The sequence below is a fragment of the Puma concolor genome, chromosome B3, assembly GCF_028749965.1.
Source record: "Puma concolor isolate L17-30 chromosome B3, mPumCon1.1.hap2, whole genome shotgun sequence".
Taxonomy (NCBI): domain Eukaryota; kingdom Metazoa; phylum Chordata; class Mammalia; order Carnivora; family Felidae; genus Puma; species Puma concolor.
Window position 1 is genome coordinate 10272141 of NC_141672.1, and position 20925 is coordinate 10293065.

General features: G+C 55.3%; 1 protein-coding gene across 6 annotated transcripts in view; it reads left to right on the forward strand.

Moving 5' to 3' along the window:
- Positions 1-15813, forward strand: part of SYNE3 (spectrin repeat containing nuclear envelope family member 3) — a 100775-nt gene extending 84962 nt beyond the window's left edge. For 5 of the 6 annotated variants that reach the window (XM_086708877.1, XM_086708873.1, XM_086708875.1 and 2 more), the window contains one exon: positions 5813-6176. In XM_086708877.1, the coding sequence (XP_086565003.1) occupies positions 5813-6013 (201 nt within the window). In that variant the 3' untranslated portion in view covers positions 6014-6176. Of the gene's footprint in view, positions 1-5812; positions 6177-15276 lie in introns of those variants that run through there. The other variant, XM_086708874.1, reaches the window with a different exon arrangement.
- Positions 15814-20925: the final 5112 nt, after the last annotated feature.

The following is a 20925-nucleotide window of genomic DNA, read 5'->3' on the forward strand; positions in this document are numbered from 1 at the left end:
CATATGTGACAACGGGCCCTGTTGGGACTGGAACAGAGGAGATGTGACTTGACATTGTTCTTCTTGTGATTCACTGTGCAACTTTGGGGGCTAAATTTGGCCCTTCCTTCGTCAAAGGGCTGGGCCTTGCTGGGGCAGTGCGGTCTTTGAGCTTCCACAGGAGAGAGCCTCGACCCACGTGCTGTGTTGTCCCAGGGCCCTGTGTGTCTATCCGTCTGCCAAGCCTAGAAGCCACTGGCCATCGCTGATGTGTGAAAGAATCAGCATTAACTCTTCAGACATCAAGTGCTTGAAACTTGTCTTTGACTTCAGAAATCCAGACAACTGTCACCTGTATTTACTCTGTCTTTATCCTTCCGTCACCCAGCCCGCCTGCCTTCTGATCCCCCGCCCCCCACTCCTCTGAAGCTCACCCCCGTGAGGTAGCTGCCTGTTCAGTAAGCCCAGTGGCTGTGTTTCTGCCCTCCATGCAGCTGGCCTCTGGGCAGCCTGGATGGGTGACCGCACTCTCCGCCCACAGCCGCTCTGGCCGTCCTCACACTCCATCGTGGGGGCCTCTCTCCTTGTTTTATTTTTTCCGTGATCAGAATCAGTGTGGATAAGACTCGGTGCTGATGACATCCGATTACTTAACACAGAGTCCCTAGTCAAGGGATTTGCAAAGGTGCCTCAATGGCCTTCTAAAAAATTAATGGGCATTTTGGTTTTGGAACAGTTTTAGGTTTACAAGAAGAACTCAGCAGACCCTACAGAGGGTTCCCAGGTAGCCCCTCTCCTCCACCCCTCTTCCGTTTCCCTTACTATTCACATCTTGCATCAGTCTGATAGATTGGTTACAGTCGATGAATCTCCACTGGCTCATCACTGTTAACTAAAGCCCATAGTTTAGGGTTTTCTGGGGTTCACTTTTTGCATCATACATTCTATGGATTTGGACAAATGTGTAATAGCACGTATCCACCGTGGTGTGTCACACGGAACAGCTTCGCCGCCCGCAAAACTCCTCTGTGCTCCACCCACCCATCCCCTGGCAACCACCGATCTTTTTACTGTCATTATAGTTTAGTCTTTTCCAGAATGTCATACGGTTGGAATCAGTCCGTAGCCTTCTCAGATTGGCTTCTTTCACTCAATAACATGCATCTGAGATTCCTGCACAGGTTTCTTTGTTGCTCGAGAACTCCTTTGGTCATGGGGTAATACGCCATCGTCTTAGTATTCCATTTCGGGTCTTTCTTATAGGCTTCTCTTCCCAGTGAGGGATCCAATCCAGGATCAACCCGTTGCATTCAGTTGCTGCATGCCTTTTCTTTCCTCTGGGCTAGAGGTATCCCTCAGTTTTTCTTGACCTTGGGCACAGGTCAGAGATGTGATGGAATGTCCCTCAAAGTATGTTTCCCTGATACGTGCTTGTGATTGGAGTCAGGTTGTGCATTTCTGGCAGGAACGTCACGGGTGATGTTGGGCTCTTAGCGCATCTTCCTGGGAGACCCCCGGTGTCGGTAGGGCCCCAGCATCCCTGATGCTAACTCTGAGCACGTGATTAAGGGGGTGGCTGCTGGGCTTGTCCCCTGGACAGCACCGTCATTTCTTCTGTAATTAAGAAGTAATCTGTGGGGCGCTGCTTAGAAACACTGAAGTACAGTGCCTCTTTCTTCAGTGGTTGTATCATGGGGTTTTCTGCAGCCTCTTTCTCCCCATGACTCATCTGGATCGTTCCTTCTGCTACCGTGGCTTTGCTCCCTGACTCTGGGCCCCTCAGGTCCATCTCTCCAGGCCAGGTCTCCCTTCTGCCTTCAGCCCCAAAGTCCCAACCACCTGCTGGACATCTACCCAGGAGTCCTCTAGACCCTCGGATGCAGCATGTCCAAAGCTGACCTCACTGTATTCCCTGCACCCAAACAAACCCCAGTCCCCGTATCAGTGGACAGCATCATGACCACCCACTTTCCCAAGCCGGACGCCTCCGGGTCATCCTAGACCCTCACCGACCTTGGTTCTGGTCCTAAGCTCAGAGCCTGGTCATGATGGCTCTTAGATGAGAAATCGTGAGGGTAGGAAGGGAGGGAAAGGGAAGAGAAATGAGCCATATGGCCATACATCTGTTCCCAAATGAGGCTCTGTCCTTGCTTGAGTAATAACAAAATCTCCAGTCATTCCATCCAGAGGAACTTCCCACCAATTACCTAAACCACCTCCAAAAGGCCAGCTCAGACGGCCTCATCTCCCATCCCTCTCCAAAACCAACTCAAGGTTCTGGAAAAATACAGTTCTATGGCCTGACTGTCACGTGCAGAGCCACCCCAGGGAGGAGATACAACGAACCCAGCCCCACCCCAGCCACTGCCATCTTGTCCCCATGGGGCAACTATCCAGAGCCTCTGAATTCTCACGGGAGTGAATCTTGGGCTCCAGGACTGAGCCATTAGTGAAGAAATTATCACAGGCATTGTGAGCAGGCCCTGGCCCGGGAAACCCTGGTCTCCCTAAGACTCACTGGTGCAGCCAGGGAAATGCAGTGGGCCCCACACACAGCCCCCTCCTGAGGGGAACCCAGGGAGGAAGCCAGCCAGCACGGGGCACTGCAGTCCAAGAGGGTCCTAAGAGGGACCTTCAGGGACTACACAAATGGCTAGGGAGGGCTTCCTGGCGGCCTGGGGACTGGCCCATCTTGAATTGCCAGAGAAAAGCTGGCCTCTGCCCATCACTCTGGGTGCTGGCCCAGCACACGAGCCCCAGCCAGCTCCCAGGAAAGCCCCTGAAAGCCCTAGAGGTGACACAGCGTGACTTCTACACACGGGGCCCCAGGTCAGGGTGGGACCAGATCCGACAGGCCCAGGCTGACTGACAACTCGGGCCCAGGGTGACTGTCGTTGTCGGTGTTGTTGCTGAGTTGTTTCTTGTGAGAACACCATGCAGGATGGTGGGCGGAGTCCGGGCACCGGACGATGCTCGTGAAAGATCCTTGGTGGAATGGACGCAGGGAGCCCACATCCCGGAGCTGTGCCAGAGCACAGGGAGGCCGTGGGCAGGGAGGAGAACCAACATCTGGGCCTGGGCGTTGTGGTCAGGGCGTTTGGTGGAACAGCCAGACAGTGAGAACAGCCACAGACAGCGGTCAGCGAGCATCTGTGTGGTTATACCCTGGGCGCCAAGGCGGGGAGCAGACGGTCAGAGGCACAGGCAGGGAAGGACCCTTTCTTTCGCTCAGCACATACCTGTGGGACACCATTGGGAATACAGCAATGAGCAAAGTTAATGTGGACCACGCCTCCGAGGAGTCAAGGGGAACATAGACTTTAATCAGTAATCCGGAAGAAGGTACCGGGGCTGTGAAAATGTGTTAACGGGGCTGTTTTGGTCTATGGCAGGGAAGGTCCCCCCGAGGAAGCCACTCACAAGCTGAAATTAGAGTGTTTGGCAGGAGTTAACCAGGTGCACTGGAGAAAGGAGAGAAATTAGTATTTCAGACAGAGGGATGGCCTGTGCAAAGGTCCAGTGGCGGGAGGATGTGAGGGCCTTGGAGGGGCCAAGAGCTGGCATTGAAGGAGGGCAGTGCTTTTCTTTCCGAAGGGCCTGGGGAGATTGCTAGTGTCTGATCCCTGGCATCTGGTGGAGGGGGGAGCTTGTGGGGCTCAGTGACGTGCCTGTCTGCCCCTGTATCCATCGGCTAGAGGAGGAAGGGAGTGAGCATTTATTGAGCGTAGTGTGCATTGCCTCATTTATCCTTATGACCTCGGTAGGCAGGTTTCATTCCCTCTTTTCCCCAACAGATGAAGGAACCGAGGCTCAGAGAGGCTGAATGCCCTATCCTAGGTCACACAGCTAGGACGCCATAGAACCAAGGTAGAACCAGGACTCCAAACCTTTTCTTTTCCTCACGTCACCTTTCTTTCCATCAATGGCAGAAGATGCTAGAAAATCAGGTCCCATTTACCGTGATAAACTCATCTTGCCTGAACTCAAAACTCTAGAGCCTCAGATTCATGTGAGATCCCGAAGGACCCCCAAGCATTTAGTTACCCAATATTATGTGTCCTGTTTCCACCCCACTACATGTGCTGTCTACCCTCTGCCTCCATACCCTTAGGGATTAGGAGCTTATCGCTTCCCAAGGAAGCCCCTTCTTCTTTGGATAGTTTTAACTGGGTGGAACACACGTAGTCCTTTCTGTGGGCAAACTGAGGCACAGAGCAGCTCCCAGATCTGGGAAGAGCTGAGATTGTCAACTTCTTCGTGGGCTTCTTGAAAGGTAGTTCATGCCTCTGTGTGTGTGTGTGTGTGTGTGTGTGTGTGTGTGTGTGTGTGTGTTTTCTAAGCATTTGAGGGTCGTATTAAAACGTGTCTTTTATTTCAAAGAGCATTTTAGAATTCAGGTCCCTCCAAGTGAAGATGTGAGCTCTAAATGAACAGCCACTGGGCAGGCAGCAGGAGTCTTTTGAAACAGACCACCCCCTCGTCAACACTTGTAAATGCAAACACGCTTTGGACCTTCAGAGATGTTTTCCCCAGAGGATCGTGGCCAAGACACCGCTCCTGGCTTCAGTAAGCCAAGGGTTAGCTCTGAGAATGTAGGCACAAACACAAGGACCCTGTAAACAGATTCCCCGTTTGCGAGACCATTGATTACAGCTTTTCAATTTGGTGCCAAGCCAGGCTAGAGTGAACCTGTAGCTTCTTCTTGTCGCTCTTTCTTTCTCCCGGCCGGGTCAGAGCTTTGGAATCAGGCGGCGTCAGTGTGAAATGTCAAGGAGTCAAGTTAGAGTCCACACGGGCTGAGGCAGCCCCGCATGAACCAAGCAGGTGGGCAGGAGCATGCATCAGCCAGGTGTGGCCCGGCCCAGTGGCCGTGGGAACTTACGCTCACTCAGCTGTTCAGGTGACTTACGGCCCCCCGCTCCTGAGTCCCTGCTGAAATCCGTGCGCCCAGCAGAGTCCTCACCACAGATGGGAGCAGATGTTCTATCCCCATTTATCAGAGAAGGAGACAGGCTCAGAGAGGTTATCGACCCTCCCCAGGGCACATAGATGCTGTGTGACAGAGTCTCCACTGGGACCTAGTCAGCCTGGCTCCTCCCAGTCAGGCCCCTGCCCTGCACCACGTTGTGTTTTGGCCGGGGTTGGTGGGGGGGGGGGGGCTCTCCTTTCCGGATTTTCTCCTCTCCTGCACTCCTTGGCGGTGAGGACATCCCATGAAGCCACAACCTCACCGGTCCCTCTGGAATTTCGGAAATGGCCTTTGGCCACTTTCGTGGACTCTAGGCATTTGGACCTGGGAGTCTGGCCCTCGGGTGATACTGGTGGCGTGGATGGTGAAGAGGGTGGAGGAGAAAGAGGAGGAGGAGGGAGCGATGGTGAAGAGCACGGTGGTGATGACCCTGACTTAGGTAGGGATCGTGTGAGTGATCGTACTAATCGTGGCAGCAGCCTTGGGCGCCTGCTGTATCTCCCGTAATCCTCAGAAAGGCCCTGTCAGGTAGGTACCGTTTCCCCCGTTTAGAGATGAGAAGTTTGAGCTTTGGAGGACTTGAGTGACCTTCTCAAGATTTACAGCCGGGGCTCTCACATGCCAGGCAAGGATTTATGTAAGAACAGGCAAAGCCTGGAGCCCTGTGTTTTTCCCTACCCTTCCTGCCTTGAATGGTTTGAGCAAACTAGATACCTTGGTTTCTGGCGAAACCGACCTTAGCCCCACTTGACAGTCGGGAAGACTGAGACCGGTACGGCCGGGTTGCCCTCCCCTCCTGCTCAGAGCCCGCCCCCCCCCCCCCCCCCCCGCCAAGTGCACTCAAGTCCTGCTTTGGTTCCGCAGGCTCCGCGGTGGCGAGGACTCAGGCCCCTCTTCTGGAAGGTGTGCTGTGTGGCTCTCCCCCTGCAGCTGCTGTTCCTGCTGTTCCTGCTGCTGCTGTTCCTGCTTCCGGTCGGAGAAGAGAACCGCAGCTGCACGCTGGCCAACAACTTCGCCCGCTCCTTCAAGTTCATGCTGCGCTACGATGGCCCCCCGCCCACCTAACCCGCCGGGCCACGCAGGTGACTCTCTCCTCCAGCCCTCCATCCGCCCCAGGGCTCCTTCCGAGGGGGCCCAGGAAACTGGAAACAGAGGCAGGCTGCGACCGGCACAGCTGCCTCGGTGTAAATACTGCATTGATGCCCCCCAAACAAAACCACTTTTTATATGGTGTCGTCTTAGCCTATTTATCCTAAAGGTGCCCTATGTGCGACTAGGGAGTGATGCATAGAATGTTTATATCCTCTGTGTGTAGATATGCTCAGTCCGCATAGTTTCACGTATGGCGTCTATTTGTGGGTGGGAAGGTTCCTAGCAGCTTGCGGGTCCTGCGGGATTTTGTGGCATTTTTGCCTGGGTCTGCGCCGCCCCCCCCCGCCCCCCCCCCCCCCCCCCCCCCCCCCCGCCCTGGGGAGCAAGAACAGGAACGTGTCACTTTTCTGGCAACTGCTTAGCGGGAAGCCATGTCCCAACCCCAGATGCTAGTGGAGAGGCCCCTGAGCTGTCAACACAGAGGAGCAACACCAGCCCTCACTCAGCTCAGTCGCTCTCGCTCTAGACACAGTGAGAACAAAATGACAGCGGGTTGGTTAGCTGCCGTGGGTCAGAAGCGTAAGGGTGATGCTTGAAGACAGGGCTGGTGACAGCAGCGAAAAGTGACGAGTGATAGCGTGCTATCCCTGAAGGAAAAGAAAGATGACAAGCAGGACCCAGGACTATACCAGCTCACAGAATTTTGGGCACCCTGTGCAGGGGCGGGGCGGGGGGGGCGCTCCCCCGCCCCCCGCCCTGCCCCACCACCTCTTGGCCTCTGATGGCCCAGAGCAATGCAGAAGGCCGTGGCTGTGACCCTGATCTGCAGGTCTGGTTAGAGCATGCTCACTGTGTTCTGGGAAAGGAGAAGGGAAGGAGGGAAACTGCCTTGCCAAGGTCTTCATTCAGAATGGGGAGCACGCCGTGCCGGGGAAATGTGTCCTTCCGTCCCTCTTGGGCTGTTTTCCACTGTCTACGACTCGAGCTGAAGGCGGGGGGGGGGGGGGGGGAGCATGTGGCCCTCCAGGAACCAGGGATCGAGGGTCCAAGACAGAGATGAGAGATGGGCGTTGGAGCTCAGCCTGTCTAGGGGTCTCTGCCTCTTCCTCCCTGGAGAACGGACTTCGGAGGGAGGTGGGTCTTCTGGGCTGAGAGTGTCCCACACGTGTCCTCACGAGGGGACCCGAACGAGGCTGCCCCCAGGAGAGGGGCCCCCCCGCAGACCGGATGCGGGGCCCTGAGGCCAGAAACGTGTCCTTTCCTCCTGAGCGCATTATAACTGGATCGCAGTTTCCCTAAATCAACAAAAACACTAAGTTTCCTTTTGGAAAACGCCTAGTGGCCCCTCTTTACAAACTGATTTTGTCCGCTCACCTACAAGCAGTAGACCGAGAGGGGATCCTGAAGCGTCCAGCCTCAGAAAGGCCCTGCAAAGAGGGAAACGGAGGACCCAGGAGGGTCCTGACTGCCGGCACCAAGCCCCGCCCCCCAGCGCTCCGGCAAACACGGCCCCTCCCTCTGCAGAACCCAGGCCCCCCACCCCCCCGGACTGGGCCAAGCTGGACATTCCCGGGGCAGGAAAAACGCAGCTGCGGAGAAGTTCGCACTCAGAAAGCACACTTTTCTCCAGATACTAGGAGGCGGAGCCACTAGACGGGTCCCCGCAGGCGACCACTGTCCTGGAAAATCAGGGCTGGAGGACCCAGGCGTTGGGTCACGTGGCCGAGCCCAGGTGCTCCCCGGGGCCGTGCGGGTCCGGCCTGGAAGGTCAGACTGTGGCCGGGCCTTCGAGCATCTCCGACTCTCCCACTTCGCGGGCGAGGAGGCCGGGGCCCCGAGAGGGGACGAACTTGCCCAAGACCACACAGCGAGAGGCGGGCGCCCCGAAGCCCCGGCTCACCGTAGGGTGACCTGTCGCGTCGGTAGCCGTGCTGCGTGTAGCCCGCGTCCCCGGGCAGAAAAACTGTAATACGCAGGCTGGGGGGGGGGGGGGGGGGTGGGAACGTCTGTACGTATTTTTTAACTTTTGATAACGAGGCCCTAGAGCCTGCTTGTTTGCATCACTTTTTTAAAAAAGGGAATGGGTATTTTCATTACTTTCATATAAATACAGTTGTGAAATAGCCCACGGACTGGTGCTTTTCACGTGGAATCTCTCCTGCTTACAGTGGATGCAGACGGTTAGGATTTGTAGGACTTTCTAGCTTCCTGCACAACAACTACAAAGAGCTTCAAAGTGCCGTGTGAGAAAGGTGCCCAGTGGGACCCGCGTGTGTTTGTTTTTCCTCCGGCCCCAGAGTGAGAGTCGTGGAGACACGGGGGAAGATCACGGCCTGGCCCACCAGCTCGTGTGTGTGTGTGTGTGTGTGTGTGTGTGTGTGTGTGTGTGTGTGAAAGAGACAGAAGAAGAGAGGGAGAGAAGGAAGGAGGGGGGGTATGGGAGGGGAGAGCGGAGGGAGAAGGGAGGAGAGAAGGAAGAGGAGGAGGAAGAGAGAGGGGGAGGAGGGGGAGGGCAGAGGAGAAGAAGGAGGAAGAGGAGGGTGGAGGAGGGAGAGGGGGGAGCAGGAGGGGAGAGAGGAGAACACGGTATGATCGCGGTGCTGGTCGCCCTCCTCGGCTGCCTCCCGCCCCTGCCCTTCCTCTAAGTCTGACCTCCTTGCAGACCGGCCCATACAGGCCCCGAGGGTGTTTCTAAAGAAGCCAGACGAGGGGTGGGATGTGCAGGTGCCGATGACAGAGGAGGCCCAGAGACTCAGGGAGGAGCAGAAGGGACAATGGTATCGAAACCAAGAGTGCCTTCCATTTGGTGCTTGCGGGTGCCCGGCCCCTGCGTGGGCACCGGAGAAGCCATACTTGATTTAACCCCCACGACAGCTCTCAGGGTGAGGCATGAACTTTACCTCCATTCTCCAGATGGGCAGGCTGAGACCTAAAGACAGAGACGCTTGCCCGTGCAGAGGTGGGGTTCGAACTCAGGTCTGCCCTGTGCCAAGCCCACTCTGGCGGGAGAGGAGGGGGGTGGGGGTGGTTCAGGCTGGCTCTGCCAGGGCGCGGCCTTTGCAGATGGATCTCAAGTGCCCCCTGCTCGGCAGGACGGGCCAGCTCCCACATCGGCCTCGCTGCTGCTCTCTCCCTGGGTTCTGGGAACAGTCGCCCCAGGGGCACAGTCACAAGGGTCCCCTCCGGACACCTTCACAGCGGTTACTGCCCACTGCAGAGGGAAGCGGGGCTTCCTGCCCGTCGGGGGGCTGAGCCCTTCTCTGTCCACCTGCCAGGTCCAGGCATGGCGGCCGTGAGTGTGAACCCAGTGCCCAGCACAGGGTGGGGGCCTCGGCTGTGGTTGTCCCATTGCATGGAAAACCCCAGAGGCGAGCGTGTTTGGTGACCTCCCAACCCCCCTCGCAGATACAGAGGAGATGAATCCTGCTGGATGGGACTCACTTGTCTCTCACAACCTCTGATTTCTTTGCTTCAGGCCGCAGCAGGCACCAGGGGTCCGAGGATGTCTGTCCCTGCTGGGGGTGGGGGGGAGAGTGGGGAGGATCGGCTCAGGCTGCCCGAGGGTGAGGTTAGGAGGGGATCGAATCTTCTCCGGGAGCCTGAGCCGGGGAGGCTGAGCGGCCCTGCGGAAGCTTTGGGGATGTGCCCGTGAAGCTGCCCTGGTTAGAGAGGGCGGACGGAACAGGTGAAGGAGCAGAAGACAAGTGAGGGGCAAAGGCAGGAGGGGACAGAAGACCTGACGTCACCAAACTTTACACTTAAAAGTGGCTAAGATGGTAAATTTCACGTTCTGTGCCTTCCGCCACAATTACAGAGGGAGCGAGGGAGGGAGGGAGGGAGGGGCGTCAGGCTGTACCTTTATAGGTCTCGACTTTTATCCGAGGACAAGGACCCATGGCCAAGTTTTCACTCCCCAAAGACAGAATGAAAATAATGGTGCTAATAAGGGCAGATGCCTGGAGGTTTGCGCTTTGTAGGATTTTATTTCATCTAAGTGCCGGCTCTTTATTCTCGGAGTATATCCTTCCTCTTGTTGGGCGTCCCGTGGCCTCTAGGAACGAGGGAGGGGAGAGAACAGCTGTATCTTCCTTTAGGTATGTTTTCTGAGTCTTTAGAAGACAAAAATGGCCAACTCTCTGCTGTTTTCCCCAAATGCAGTGTTCTTTCTGGAAGGACAGGAGAGCCCTGCCAGAAAAGGCTGGGAGAAGGGAGGGGTGCAGCTTGAGAAGTGCCTTGGGCTGGACTCTCAGGGAGGGAGGAAAGAGAAGCAGGATGAGGACAGGGTGGGGGTTGGGTGCAGTTTCTTGCGACAGGGCCGAGGAGGGGCCGGGAGCCTGCCAGCTGTGGCCTTGGAGAGACGGACGGAGGGCCGCTAGCACGGCACTCCCGATGGCCGTTCAGGAGCCCGTGTCTGTCGCTTTCTGTCTGGCCAACTGGGCAGAAATGCCCTGTGCTGCTTCGCTCTTTAACTCAACGCAACAGGTGTTCTCGAGTCCCTCGTCGGTGCCAGGCTCGTGCTGGAGAATTCAGGTGAATAAAGCCCCAGGCCCGCCCTCCAGGAGCTCACAGCCCAGGGGAGGGAGGGGAAGATGCCAAACCAAGTGAAGTCCTTGCTCTTGACCTTGCCCATCTGCCCTCCCGGAGCAGGGGGCAGACCCACCGTCACCGAAGCTGGTAGGGCACGCAGTGGGATAGCCGAGGACGTGGTCCTCGTGTGCCTTGCCGTCCCTTGGAGGTCACCGTGCCGCTGTGAGCCAACCTGAGCGGAAGGGGGGGTCAGGATCAGGGTGGCAGGATGAGGAGAGGACGTAGGCACGACAGAAGGAGCCGGGAGGAGAAACGGATGGCCTGGGCTCAGGACGGAGGCGTGGTCCCTTGGGCGGTGCTTTATCTTGGAGAGGGCTTCTAGAAGTTTCCGGCGAGGCCCAGGGCTAAGGCCAGGGATGTGCAAGCCCTCAAACACTGCGTGTTTATTGTTACTTCTGTTACTGGCACAGTTACTCGTCTGCAGTCATGGGTCACGGTAAAAGTCTGTGGTTGGAGATACCAAACTGAGAAGCCCACTCTTCCCCACTGGAGGTTTTCCGGCTTGGTAACGTACATTCCAGGCATCAGTTTGGCCAAGAATTAGGATAATCATGCCCTCCCCCACCTCCCACCCACTGTTAGTCCCTGGAGCAGGGGAACTGAGCGGCCCCCTGAGGGAGGCTGCGCCTGGGGCAGAGGGGGCGGGGGAGGGGTCCTTCGCGTCCTGAGGTGCCCACAGCTTCCTTTGAAACCTGTTACTGGAGCGGCTCTCGCTGGCAGTGGCATGGAGACCTCCAGTGAGCCTCTCGTATGCCTGGCCCAGCCAGGACGGTGCCCTAATTCTTTCTCTCGTGGGACCTCAGCCACTCCAGCGGGCCTCCCCCGACTCCGCTCCTGTCACCCAGTCTGATGGTCGCCAGGCCCGGTCAGCACCACGGAGAGGTGGCGAGGCCGTGAGCTGTGAGCTCAGCACAGGCCCAGCACTACATACGTGGATTTCTCTTACTGCATCCATGGCAGACATTGAGAGTTGATCACCGAGCCGTTCCCCTCCCCCTGTCAATCCTGCACAGACCTCACAATCCTTCTGGAAACCACCCAGGCAGCTGCTGCCAATCAATCCTATTTGTCATGTGAAAAATACATGTTTGACCTCTTTGTCCCTGATACCAGCCCCCCTCAGCAAACTCTCAACTCTGGCCTCCACCCCCCCCTTTTTAAATTTTAAAATTAGGACGTTCTCAGGGCGCCTGGGTGGCTCAGCCCGTTAAACGTCGGACTCTTGGTCTTGGCTCAGGTCATGATTTCACAATTCGGGAGATCGAGCCCCGCATGGGGCTCTGTGCTGACAGCTCAGAGCCCCCTTGGGATTCGCTCCTCTCTCTCTCCGTCTCTCAAAAATGAATAAACGTGAAAAAATATTAAAAGCAAAATAAAATTAGGACGTTTCCAATCAAAAATCTCTCTCCTTAGTTTCGTACATGGGGGATACAAGGTAACCCCAGAGAGCAGATCATGGGGAGGAATTACCGCATAGAACTTTTAGGGGAAGCAAAATGAGGAGAAAATGTGAAATTGCCTGGTTTTTTTTTTTTTTTTTAAGGCTGTCAGAGGTGGGAGGGCTTTTATAGACTCTCTTATTCCAACCTGTGCCCATTTTACAGATGAGGAGGCTGAGGTCCCGACAGCTCCTGTTCACCCAGTGATGCAGGGGGTGAGTTAGTTCTACAGGTGGGGAGAGGGCTCCCCGCATCAGGTGACAGAGTGCTCAGGGCTGGACAGGGTGCAGAGGGAGTTCTGCTGTTAACAGCCGGGTGACCTTGGGCGACTTCCCTGCCACCGTCCTTGCAACCACAAAAGGGGAAGTTGGCCCTGGAATCCCCCGTGCTGCCTGAGATGTTCGATACTCTCAGAAGACGGTGAAGGGCTCCTGTGTGAAGGGAAATCTCGAGATTCAGCCCCACGTAGCAGAATCCCTCCTGCTTTGACGTAAACAACCAGGGACTTTGCTCTTCCCTGAGCCTGAGAAATCTAAAGCCAGGCAGCCTTGGCAGCTGCCAAGATTTCCGCAGCTCTCTCCCTTCCCTCCAGGTTACCTCATGGCCCTAGGTGCTTGCGCTACCTCCGACGTCGCGTCTGCGTTCCAGGCAGGAAGAGGGCGAACGGGCTCCCGAACCGGCCCTCCTGGCCCTCGTTTTCCTCCCCTTTCCCAGAAGCCCCACCCACAGACTGCCGCTGCCCCCTCATTGGCCAGACTGTGTCACGTGGTGCCTCTCCATCCGCGAGGAATCCGGGGACATGCCCCCCCCAACAAAACGGGCGTCTCTTAGCAAGAAAGAGGATGGAGTGGATTCAGGTGGCCCTTACGTGCCTGTGCCTCTGATATGTGGACCCTCTCTGTCTTGGTCTCCAGCTCCATCAGCAGAGCTTGGAGGACATCGGTCAGTAGAGTGAGAGCATGACGCGCCGCCACGCGCCCGCCACCGCCCGCCACCTGCGCCACCAGGTGGCAGGGCTCCCTGGGTCCATGAAGCCCTTCCCCTCCCCAAGGCGTTCCTTCCACACCGAGGGCGCTGCCAGGCCCACCTTTTTGTAAGACCTGGGACAGGCAAATAGTCAGGTGCCCCTGCCTGGCCACAGCGAGCAGAGACAGCCCCTCCCCTGTCCCGGCCCCGGGGCTATGCTTTTTAACACCTTTGTGTTTGGAATTAGCCTAGAAAATTCATATTTGCTTTAATTTCTTCCGGAACGTGAGTTTACTCCTGGGTGCAAATCCTGGAAAGAGGGGCCCTCTGGGCTTTTCCTGGGCGGCCCCCCACTTTCTGGAAGATCAGAAAAGTGCCGGGATGCAGCCACAGGTGGCTCCCATCTTGGGGCTGACAGAGCAAACGGGTGCCTCCAGCAGAGGGAAGATTCAAAGGACTCACACCAGCCGTCCTTGCTCCCTCGGTTTCAATTGCAAGATGAATGCCTTCTGTCTGTCTCCAAAGCGAGAAGGAGGAGGAATTTGTTTTTAAAAGGGAATTAAAAAATCAAACCTCGCCGTCTAAAAACAGATCTTCCAACAGAGCACCCAGAGCTTTAGAGAACAGTCAGCCAATTCAGCATCCCCCCCAACCTCCGTTGGTTGTCATGGTAACATACCAGCGCTCACTGGTTGGTACCCAACCACCTTGTCCAGACGGGACAGTGATCATACAGAGGGATCTGTTTCCCCAAAGGATCCGGGCTTCCTTTCCAGGATGCTTACTTCCAAGGTCAGCAATCAGGCTGTAGGCCTCCAGCCCCTCTTCCTGTTCTGATACAAGGGGAGGGAAGAAACCTCAATTCAGAGCCTACAAGATGTAGCTGGCTTCTTTTTTATTTAAAAAAAAAAATTCTTTTTCTAATGTTTATTTATTTTTGAGACAGAGACAGAGCATGAGCAGGGGGAGGGGCAGAGACAGAGGGAGACACAGAATCCGAAGCAGCTCCAGGCTCCGAGCTGTCGGCACAGAGCCCCACGACTCGAACTCGTCAACTGTGAGAACATGACCTGAGCCAAAGTCGGACGCTCAACAGACTGAGCCACACAGATGCCCCAGCCCTGACTCCTTCTAAATGCCTGTGTGAGGGTTATGATCCCGTTGAAAGCGGAGCCCGGCGGAGGGAGGGGGGGCAGTTAGCAGCTTGCCTAAAAGCAACCAGAGAGTGGCCCCTTTGGGACTTGAACTCAGGAGTGAGGGGTTCCAGGCCTCTCCATGGAACCTCAGCCTCAGCTACCTTTCTTCTCTCGGTGGCCCCGGGCTGCCGCTGCCGTGGCGGCCGGTTGGCTCGCCCCTCCATGGAATCCTGAACCTCCCACCGGCATCGGGAACTGGGAACAGCAGCATGGGTGCCAGAGGTTGGGGACAAAGAACGGCGAGAGGCCACCTCTCACAGGGCGGGTGGGGGACAGAGTGGGCGGGTGTCATTGCCTGTAAAGCTGCTCTGATTTCTTCTCCTGGAGAAAAAAAGAGGCATTTTCTCTCTAGGGGCAGAGGCCATGCATGTTCTAGAAGTTTCATTGGCAAGGAAGAAATGGACAGAGGAAGTTGTGTGTGTGTGTGTGTGTGTGTGTGTGTGTGTGTGTGTGTAGTTGCCACGTAAGTGGGTTTTGGCGTCGAAAGCAAACTTCAGTGTTTAAAATGTTCTGTTATGTAAACAGTATTCACAGGGACCATATCCACTCCCGTCATACTAGTTGGTAATTGTCAAACATGCGTTTGCAATAAATTAAGCTTTCTGGGAAGGCAAGCAGTAACAGAGCCAAATGAGTGTCCTGGAACATGTGTGTTTTATCTCGGTTCATATCAAGTCCACGACCAGCCAGCCCAGAGCCTTCCCCGCTCGGGAGGGAGGGAGGGAGGGAGGGATGCGTGGGTTCTTCTAGCTTCTCAGTGCTATGGTTTCAAAGTCACCTTGAAGTTTACAGCCCCTTTCTGTGGCTGGAGTTGCAAGTAGCCGTGTTCTCAAAGACGGCTGGATGTTTTCGTTGTTGCTTTTTTTGCATTTAAGAATGTATCGCTTTATGTCTGGAAATAAAAAAATCTCTATTTTGGTCTATGAAGCATCGTGTGGTTCGGAAAATCTTTTTTTTCTGGAGTCAAGGGGTTTTGTCTGAAGAGGGTTATGAGGAGAAAGAGGGTTATGTGGCTAAGGCTGACTGATTTTTAAATTCTGGCCTCCAGGCAGCAGCAAGGCCTGGTTTATGCAGAGGTTGAACTCAGGGCGATAGCGGTTCTCAGCTCCTCGGAAACGTCAGGATCACCTGGGAAGCATCTTCAAAGTCATTGCCGGCATCTCCCCAGACCTCGTGGGCTGCAATCTGGAGGGTAGACCGAGTGGAGTTTGAAAATTCCAAATGCGCTCTGAGTAGACAGACGGCCCCAAACAGAGGCAGGCACCAGGCAGATAACAGAAGGGCCTTGGATCAAAGCCCCACTTTGATGGTTTGTTTAACAAACCGTTCTTAGGTCTGAGAATCTGCTTTCCAAAGCCACAGGGTTTTGGAAGCTGTACCCAGAGAGGGCAGAGGTACAAGAGAAGGGGGGATACCATCCCATGTTCGAGGAGAGGTCTAAGAAACCAGCAGCGAACCCCAGACCCACCGCCTGTCAATCAAGTCTCCCGGCAATGGCCCTGGCTTGCCAGGAGAAATGTGTCCAGAATCTTCCGCTCCCAAAGCGTATGTACTTCAGTTTCGAACACTTGCCATGAGGTTTTAAAATAGAAAGGCTTGGACTCTTGCATTATTTATCCGCCCATTCCCGAATTTTACAAATCTGTTATTTTAATAATGCACGCAATCCTTTTCCTACTCTGTTCTCTGAAGACACCCTCGTCGCTTATTAAGAAGAGAGAGACAAGGACCTCTCAGGTGAGAAAAACGTGTCTTTAATCCCTCACCCTTAAGTGACTGGTAAAAGGGAGAGACCGGGCTTTAGACTCTGGGTAAAACTAAGTGGTGTCCAGAATTGTGAGTGTGAAGGACTTGGAACCTTCTGGATGCAGGAGCCGGTTCCCTGGCACGTGCCCTTGGAGTCCAGCACCATTCCCGTCGCTGAGCCTCGGATGGGAGAGTCTGTTCTGTTAGGAGGGGGTCCTCGGCTTCCACAGGTAAGCCTTAACGGCAGGTGAGACCGAGGAGTCCTCGGTGCCCCAGCTGGTCGCTTCTGGGTGTCAAAGGGCAGAACAACTCTCCGCCATCAGCCCGTAACAAGAGTAGTGCTTGATCGCTATAAGGAATTCACTTCCAGAAGTGAGTCCGGGGGCACCTGGGTGGCTCAGGTGGTTGAGCGTCCGACTTCAACTCAGGTCCTGCTCTCACGGTTCGTGAGTTCGAGCCCCGCATCGGACTCACCGCTGTCAGCGCACGGCCTGCTTGGGATTCTCTGTTTCCTTCTCTCTCTGCCCCTCCCCTGCTCATGCTGTCCCCCAAATAAATAAATATTACAAGAAAAAGAAGAAAGACGTGAGTCCATCAGGTATCTTGGGACCTAATGGCTAACGTCTTAAGAGTAGTACCCGAAGCCCTCGTGACTCTGGTGACCTGGGGTCAGGGGGCTCCTCGACTCCTGATTGGCCGTCTCCCAAAACAAAACAAAAGACAGAACCTCGTCCGCTGGGACACTCTACCCTTGAGGTGTATGGAGGTCGTGGGGTCGGCCCTACGTAGCTGATTTTAAAAAGCCTTAATCTGCATAACGTGAAGGTAGGCCGGGCATCACGTAGAGTGACTGTGTGCTGTTTCTAGCGACCCGGGGTCGGGAACTTCGGCGTTAAAACATCGCTTCAGTGGGAAACCTACAGGTTCCAAATCCTTACAGAGCTCTCATACTCCTGACTGGGTGATTAAGTCATTTTTATGACTATGTGATTTTCCACTCCCCCCTCCACCCCCCACCCCCCCACCAGCCCTAGTCATGGAAGTAATTATCTTACCTCTGTTTTCATCTGAGGCTTCCCAGCCCGGCCGTGACATGTTTAATTGGAGAGATTCATCATCTTTCGTGGAAACCCCTTGGTGAGACGCTATTCAGCTACTTGGCCTTGGCCTTTCCTGTCACCGTCTGGCCGGCTCTGGCTCCCAACCGCTCCTGCGGTGACCTTTCGCCACCCTGCTTCCCTCGATTACGCTTCAAGGGGAGCGCCCCCGGCCCGCTCCGGGTTTCCGACGTGGGGATCCTGGATTGTCGTCGTGCTTTGGCGTGCGTCCTGGTCGGTCCCTGCTTCCAGCTCCTCCTCCGTCTTCGCCGTGGCCTTCTGCTAATTTCTAACAGGAGGCCTCTGCTACCAACGGACAGCAAGGGAAATTGCTCCAAATTGTCCCGCGACAGTCTCTCTCCATCGCGAGTGTGGGTTTCCCGTCCTTGACCATGTGCAAATAATTGAGGCCCTTTTGCTTTGGAATAAGGTGATGGCATGACAAAAAGAAAAGTTAAAAAAAGAAAAGAAAAAAGCAAGCTACTTGCGATCGGGCGTCCTGGATCACATCCTGGAACGGTAAAGGGACGTTAGTGGAAAACTCAATGGAACACAAATGAAGTCTGTGGTTTCCTGAATAATGTCACGCCGGTGTTCGTGTCGTGGTTTTGATGAGAGTCCCACGGTTCCGTGAGCGGTTCGCGTCAGAGGAGACCCGGCGACAGGAACTTGGTGCTATCTTGGCACCTTCTCTAAAATTATCCCAAGGAAAAGTTTTATTTATTTATTTATTTATTTTAAGTAGAGACTTTTATGGCCCTGGGGAAAAGGGGAGAGTTCTCTCTCGCCTCTAAATTAATTACTCCCTTAAAAACGGGCTTGGATCTGTCCTGGGAACAGGCTTGGAGTCAGCCCCATCCACGTTTGCCTCCCAGTCACCGCATCTCCAAGGTAGCAACCTTGGGAAAGTTCTCCAGTCTTCTTGAATGATACTTACCACAAAGGGATATGGTCAGGAGCGAAAGCAGCCAGCATGCCCAGCGCTTGGCACGTAGCGAACACTGAGCCGGTGTTCTGGTCCCATCCCAGCCGTCTCCTCGGCCGCACTCAGCACGTTCGGAAGACACGTCTTGTTTCAGCCCTCTGAACGTGGGGCTTGTAGGCTACGTAGGTCGACCCCAAAGTACGGCCTTGCAACTGTGCCAGGGGTCTGCGGCGTCCCCTACGCGCTTCGCAAGTGTCCTGGGGATCCTCGTTGAGCAGGGGGCTTCTGGAATCAGCCAGGGGTCAGTTGCAGACAACGGAACCCACTCTAGCCCATTTAAGGAGAGAAAGATGAATTACAGGGTGTTGGGTGGCTCACAAAATTGCTGGCAGGGTTGAAGGAGTCGACCTCTAGTCTGAGATTCCAGAAATAAGCCCAGCCTGAGGACCACTCTGGCCTCTTCCCTGGCGGAGACAAGAGGCAGCCACCACTTTAAGAAGCTGCCAAGCCAGGAAGCCGCCGCGGTTGCCTGAAGACTCTTGTTGTCTCCCCCGGTCACCCACAGCAGCCACCCAGGTGCCCCGCGTCAGGCCGTCTCATGGGCCTCCCTTCCATACCGCGTATCGCGGCAGGAGAACCTGAGCGGGCAAAGCCTACGTCACATCCAGGGCCCGGCAGCAAAGGAGTCTAGAAATGTCGTTTTAGCTTTACCCTCTCTGCATCACAGGAGGGCGTCTTGCAAGGGGTTTACTGGGCGATGAACCGAGCACCCCACAGTCCACGCCTTTGGATGCTTAATATTCACGCGCACCCCTGTTTCCCCATCTAAACCTCCAAATGAAAACAGCAGCAGAAACACTCAGCTCCCACGCTGTGTGCAGTGCGCCTCCCGCTCGTACAAACAGGTGCACGCTTAGCGACACGTCTTACTAGTCAGTGTATCCATTTCCGTGCTCCGTGAGTTTCCCTTGGGTTCATTCGCAGTCTTAACTTGATAGCCTGAAGTCTGAATGAAAAGCATACGGTTAACGACCCAGTCCCCGCCACCACGCCCACGTTGTCCGTGAACAGGCACCGGAGTGGCTGGAAAGAGGCCGTGTGATTGCCCAGCTGACTCTCAGCAGCCTCCTTTGTATAGATGGGCTTTTGGTGAGCAGACAGCCCCACGTAGCCTGGCACCCGAGATCTACTCCAAGAGGACTACCCACAAACCTCTCCTTCAAACTTCCTTGTCATCCGTCCCTAACGTTGAACTTCTCAAGCCCTTGACCATCCTTAAGTCAAGAATGTTTAAGTAAAGAATATTTCTGAGCTCCTACTGTATGTCAGGCATGAACAAAATGGTGAAGGAGAGCAAACCCAGGCTCCTGCCTTCATGGAGCCTCCTTCCTGGAGCTGGTCGCTGCCCACCAGTCCACGTAGATCTGTACTCCCAGTCACTTCTGTTATCGGGCAAAATGGATTACCAATGGACAGCTCAAAGCTGGCCCCTGGGGGGACTTCCCTTCCCCTTGCCTTTCATCACCGGCCTTCAGGAGGACTTCGATCCCATAGCACTGAACTTCTGGCTGGTTCTGTCATATCATCCAAGGCCAGGTGGAAACTCAGGCTCAGAGTCTTTACCTCTCAGACAAGGGTCATGGAGCCTCAGGGCGAGGCCATGGGGCAGGCGGAGGGGTTGGGGACTGTGCAGCAGGTGTGGGTGACCTGGGGTGTGAATCACCGGGTGACCAAATGAGAGAACTGGCAAAGACTTCAGGCCTGGACACTCAGCCAGAACTGGACACGGCACTGGGATCAGGCTGTGTGGGGTTCCCGCCCATGGAAAGGCTGCACAGGCAGATGGTGAGGTCCTCTTGGCCGCCATGACTCCCGACCACTTGAGCACTGCCCTCGCCATGGACTTCTCTCCATCCACCCCTCCTGGTGCTGCTGGGAGACCCTTCTCTGACAACATCTGGGACTCTGACATGCCCCTGCCCCGCCAAAGCCAATTTGTGACCATTGGTTTGCTCCTTCTCCCCCTCCATCGCTCTTTCTTTGATATCTGCTCCGTTCTCTCATTCCCTGGCCTTGACTCTCTTGAGTCTCTCCAGTTTCTGGTTCCATCACTTGAGAGCTATCTGTTTTGATGTTTCCATCCTCTAGGACTGGGCTGGCCTGTAGGTCAAATCCAGCTGTGACCTGTTTTTGTGTAGCCCAAGATGACCAACAGGATTTAAAATTTTTTAAAATGGTTCCGTGTTTAAGTGGTCACGTATTAGGGGCGCCTGGGTGGCTCAGTCGGTTGAGCGTCCAACTTCGGCTCAGGTCATGATCTCACGGTCCGTGAGTTTGAGCCCCGCGTCGGGCTCTGTGCTGTGAGCTCAGAGCCTGGAGCCTGCTTCTTTGGATTCTGTGTCTCCCTCCCTCTCGGCCCCTCCCCTGCTCACGCTCTGTCTCTCTCAAAAATAAATACACTTAAAAAATTTTTTTTGAAAAAATGATCACATATTAGGTGGTCATATAAGTACGTACATTACCTCTTCAGTTTTGCCTCTTAGCTTATAAAGGCCTAAACCATTTCCTACCGGGCCCTTTCGAGAAGCATTTGTCAGACCCTGCTCAGGGCTGTCGCCTGCACAACTTCCAGCCCAGCCACCCCTTGTATCCAAGCTGTTCGCCCCTGGATCTCAGCCAGGTCCTTCTGGAAGACCAGCTCCCTGCAGGCGGGCCCTGACCCCCCTGAAGGGGGCCCAGGCAGAAAGAACATCGGACTGGGTGTCAGGAGAAATTGCTTCCAGTCCCAGCGGTGGCCACCAGCTCCCTCTGTGTCTCTAGGTAACTCAAGGGCCCCCTCTGCCTCTGAGCCCCTCGCTGCCAAGCGGGGGATGAGCCGTGAAGCGCGTTGCAGAACTCCCAGAGCCGTGCCAATCCTCCTGAGACTGTC